The sequence below is a fragment of the Apaloderma vittatum genome, unplaced genomic scaffold (assembly GCF_000703405.1).
Source record: "Apaloderma vittatum isolate BGI_N311 unplaced genomic scaffold, ASM70340v1 scaffold24626, whole genome shotgun sequence".
Classification (NCBI taxonomy): Eukaryota; Metazoa; Chordata; class Aves; order Trogoniformes; family Trogonidae; genus Apaloderma; species Apaloderma vittatum.
In genome coordinates, this window is record NW_009722636.1 from 1286 (window position 1) to 6376 (window position 5091).

General features: G+C 59.6%; 1 protein-coding gene across 1 annotated transcript; it reads right to left on the minus strand.

Annotated features, from left to right (window-relative positions):
* Nucleotides 1-8: 8 nt before the first annotated feature.
* LCAT (lecithin-cholesterol acyltransferase) lies at nt 9-3326 on the minus strand (the record flags this gene model as incomplete). Its single annotated transcript, XM_009871834.1, has 5 exons — nt 3175-3326; nt 2908-3023; nt 2447-2542; nt 1977-2201; nt 9-628 (listed from the first exon to the last, which is right to left on the minus strand). Coding segments are annotated over exons 1-5 (1152 nt in total), but the record flags the coding sequence as incomplete, so codon positions are not given.
* Between the last annotated feature and the right edge of the window lie 1765 nt (nt 3327-5091).

Here is a 5091-nt window from a genome sequence, read left to right on the forward strand (position 1 = left end):
TCCCTTCCGTTCTTTTTGGGCTTCTTAAGGACTTTCTGTCCAGGCAGGATCTTCCCTCTCCTCCCCGCCTCTAGGCTGGATCTTGCCTGTCCCAGCTCGCCCTGCTCCCGCAGGCTCCCCAGCAGGATTTCATTGATGGAACTGAGTGTCAGGTTGTTGAAGACCATGTTAAAGTGGCCGATGCCTCGCAGCTCCTGGACGTACACCTTCTGCTTTTGCTGGCTGCGCCATCGCTTGCACATCTCCAAGCTGCGGATGTTGATGCTGTCGTCCCCGTCGCCGTAAATCACGTCCACAGGGTCCTCGTAAGGGAAACTCTCATCGTAGATGTACGTCTCCACGGTGGGGTGACCTGTGCCGTAGAGGCAATACGTGTCCACCCCGGGGGGCGGTAAGCCCTTCAGCAAGTCCTTCATGTCCTCCCACATGTACCAGCCGTCCTCCAAGTTGACGTCGGTGAAGAAGCGCTGGAAATCCCGGTAGGTATAGTTGTAGAAGGGCGTGGAGATGAAGATGTGGTTCTCAGGCCAGGCCAGGCTCGTTGGGAACGCCCAGGGGTTGGTGGTGGTCATGCGCTGCTCCTTGCGCAGCTTGATGTTGGACATGAGCGGGATGCCCTCGTTGTCACCTGCGGGACACACAAATGACACTGAAACGGACCCGTGCGAGCGGTGCCCCTTGTGCGGCCGCACTGGGATCGGCCCGTCCAAGCAGTGGCTCGCAGCTGCCTCCTGGCTGGGGTAGGGTTCCACCTCAGATCTTCCCCTGCTTCCCCCGGCAACCCTGCCCACCACCGTAGGTCCCCTCCTCACCCCCTGGCTGCAGAACAACCTTCCAAACTCGTCTCTCAGGCATCACATCTGTAGCTGCTGGGAGGGGCTGAGTGCAGACCTGACTTGGGGTGACCTCCGTGGACCCCTCGGCCATTTGTCCCCCACCTCTTCCACCACTGTGTCCAGGACATGGGATGGCCCTGAACCAACTCGGCGCTGGACTTTTGCTGCAACACCAGCACCTTCACGCCTGTCTGCAGGGACGGGAGTGAGCTGACGCCGACGAGGTGGCCAACCCGCATTTCTCCGGCAAGCCTTGGCATGTTTTGGTGTGTCTGGAGTCCTAAGACCATGTGACCCTCTCAGATTACCATAAAAATGTCTCCGGCCCTTGTGGCAACAGAGAAAAATATGAGGAGGTGACTTAAGGGCGATGCGAGGGGCCAGATGTCAAAACCTTCAAGCACATGCTCTTGAATTCCAAGTATTTTGGGAGGCTCAGCTTGTGACTTCCAGATGTTCTGGGCTGTCAGCGCCCAGGCAAGTGGTTGTGGCTTTCTGGGCTGCAAAGAGACTAAAGAGGAACCGGGCGATGGGAGGTTAAAGGCCAAAGGCAGCAAAGCTGGTGGGAGTAGGGCTCTGGAGGCCCAAGGAAGTGATGAAGAAGAGTGAGAGGGTCTGTTGGGTGGCCTCCATGTCCTCTGCTGGGGAAGAGATGCATGGTTTGCAGCAAAGGTCCAGCAACCTCCCTTTCCCGCGTGGATGGAGGAGGTGAGAAGGGGGTGAGCGTGCCCTGGGCTGCTTCTCTGGCCCCAAGATTTTAGGGTGGGTGTTTCAGCGTTCCAGGAGCACCCCTAGCCCAGGAGTTGACCTTGCGCATGGTGCTGACTGTCTGGTAGTAGCCGGGGTGGAGGAAGGGGGGTGACCAGGCTGCAGCTGGACCTTTGCAAATGCATTTTCCCATACACACCAACCCACCCAACCCAATCACGGAAACCAGAGCACGCCATGAACCACCCTCCTACTGTGGTAGGAACCCCTCCACGGTGCCTTCTGCCCCACGGGCAGAGCACCAGGGCACGAGTCCTGGCTGTCCCCTCACCTCTTCCACCACAGTGTCCTTCCCCTGCCCACCACCACCCTTCCATCTCCATGGGAGGGAAAACAAGCGAAAGAGATGGCCGCACACAAGGAGTCACCCACCAGATGCCAGGACATGCAGGGGCTTGACGGACCCTCCCCAGGGTGCACCCATGGAGATGAAGCCCCCAATGTACTGGTCTTTCCAGGCTTGCGTCTGCTGCAGCAGGAAGTAGAGGACGTGCAGGTTGCCCATGCTGTGCGCGATGAAGAAGACGGGTTGCTGGTACTCGTCGTGCATCTCCTCGATCAGCGCCTTCAGGTTCTGGAAGTACTCAGGCTGCTCGCCTGCGGACAAGAGGGGCACCAGCTCTTGGTCTCACCTCGCTCGTGGGCTCCAGGGATGACCTTAGGAGCCCTTCCCAGAGAGAGGTGTGGGCGCAGAGGCCACAAGTGTCTCCGTGTGCTCACACCGTGAAGGGCTGAGCACCCACCACCATGGGCAGCCAACCCTGTCCAGGGGTAGCCATGAACATCGTCTTTCCCGCTTCCCTCCCTGCTTGAGTGACCGCAGCCACAAACTCCAGACTTACGGGGCCCAACCCTCCAGTCGTAGGGAGCTGCTCGAACCGTCTGGTCCCTCACGTAGCCATTGTTCACCAGGTTCTGTACCAGGGTGTGCATGTAACCTACAGGCAGAGAGAACAGGTGGGAATTAAGGTCTGTGGTCTTCTCCTGTCAGAAAAGGTGGACCTTGGTCCTGGTCATGACCACAATGTTCTCTGGTAAGCCCTGGAGCTTGGTGGCTCCAGCCAGAGGTGGTGGCTCCAGCCAGAGATGGTGGCTCCATGCATCCCATGGGCAGTGCGGTCAAGGATGGGGTGGCCTGAAGGGACTGTGTCCCCGAAGTCAACGTTCCTCATGTGTCCCCAAAGTCAACGCTACTCACTCCCAGGTGACCCGGGCTCTCTGAGGAACCCATCCCCACTGGTGACACTTCATTTTCAGGGAGCGCGCGGGATCCTTGGACATCCCACTCCTCTCCTCCTCTCACCTGCCAGCTTGCCCTGATCCAGGTATTCCACGGAATAAGTCTTGCCAAAACCGGGCACGCGGATGTGCACCCCTGGGGCGCTGGACATTTTCCGAGAGGTTCGGTTGTAGACCACCCTGCGGGGACAGGACAGAAAGTAGCAGAAGGGCCACATCGCAAACTGATCAGGGGTGCTCCCGTGGTTTTCCACGTGTGCTAGGTCAGGAGGAAGAACCCAGGGAGGTTGTTTCTCCCCGGGCAGCTCCCAGGGTGCAGCGTGAGCGGTACCTGGTGTTATCGATCCAGCAGTCCACCCCCACTGGCAGGAAGGTGTTGAGGTTGAGCCAGATGGTGAAGTAATCCTCCGTTTTGCGGTAGCACATCCAATTCACCACATTTGGCTTGTCCAGCTTCGCTTCCAGCTGGTTTCCAAGATACCCGGGCACTGGGGGAGAGCAGAGCTGGCTCCAGACTCCATCCCATCATCCCACCATCCCACCATGCCACTCCTTCCCCTGGCCCCCCCCAAACAGGGCTGCCCACCCAGGGGACCCTTGGAGAACCCTCTCCCATCCAGAACTGAGATGCGAGGTGGGTGTGGAAGCAGCTCTGAAAATGCCTCCTCAGGGAAACCCCCCGAGCTGCCTTTCCCACCACCCTCATCCCAAAACTCCCAAACTCCACCAGCATGAAGCAACCTGGATTATTCCCCAACACCTGGCCGAGTTTCCATCCTCCTCCTCCACAGCCTGCGGGAAGGAGTTGGACACCTTGTCCCCAGGTAACGGGACAACTCAGGGATGTACAGAGTCCCCAGGGAGCTGAAAGCGCAGCTTGGCCTGGAGATGCTCTGTCCTCATCCCACCCACCACAGCCCCAGCACCCGTAGCATGGCAGGGGGGGCAGGGCTGCAGCTCCCGAAAGCCACGCGAGAAGGGGATGAGATGCAGCAGTTGCCTTCCTCAACCTGCTTCACGGCTCCCTGTCCTCTGTGACATCTCCCCAGGGATACAGGGAGGGTCTCATCCTGCCCTCGGAGCACCCAGTTGGGGCTTAAGGGCCCATCCAGCAGACCCAGGTGTAGGAGAAGACCGAGTAGAGAGGTCCTCTAGTGAGAAGAGCAGGACCAGGAGCTGCTCTGATGGCTCTGGAGGGTGCGGAGCATGCGTCCTCGCCCCCGGCACGCAGCCCGGAGCTCTGCTTCCCCCCTTCCAGAGAACATCTGGTAATCATTAAGGGAGTTCCTGTGGGGGCAGAGGGGTTATCAGCGGTCCCAAGGGCACTGAGGGCTTCCGGGACGCCCAGTTCCAGGGGGATGGGTTACGCGCCGAGCGGCACATGGGGCTGGGAGAGGGACAGGGGCTGAGGCTGGTGCTGAGGGTCCAAACATCCTGGGAAGTGACACTTGATGATGGTCACCTGGGTGTCCCGGCCACCAGCATGGCCAAGCAGGACCAGCCCCAGGTCACTGAGGCACCGGACACCATCCCCTGCTCTCTGGTGAAAGGGAGGTTCTCCGGGTCAGCCCTCGGCCGTTGCAAAAGGACTGTTCTGCTTTTTCTCTTCTCTTTTTAAAGGAGGAACTTGGCTTGATTCAAGGGAAAGGAGAAAACTAAAACCACCCAGCTCTCAGCTCAGCAGAAGCCTAGCTCCGGTCCCCAGAGAGGGCACAGGGACAAAGCCAAGCAGAGGATGGAGGCATCAGCTGGTGGTTGCTGCTCCCACCTCCCCGAGGTGATGCCCCAACCTCTCCTTTCACCTCCCGGAGCACCCTGGCTCTCCTCTACGCCGTCCCCCAGATAGGGTGGACCTTGAATGTCATGGGTTCATGGCTTCACCATCTCCAGGGCACCTCATAAGACAAGGCACAGGGTGGGCTTTGGGCGCCCAAGGGGTGGTGGTCTCTGGCCCACCAACAGCCATGGGAAGCAGCAGATGAGGACGTGCTGCACCCCCCATCCCTCTGCCTGCAGAGACCCCCCAAGAACCAAGTCCTCAACCACTCTCTCGACCAACCTTGAGACCTTAGAGCCCTGTCTGCTTTCTGGGGTGCCCGAACTGTCCCCCCCAGCCCTGGGTAGCTCTGGTTGGGCACAGCCAGCCTGGCAGCAGGGAGGGCACCCTGGAGCTGTGTGTCACCACCACCCCTCTGCCTTGGTGGCTCCAGCTCTGGATCGCAAAAGGGTCCACCACAACCAAGGACCA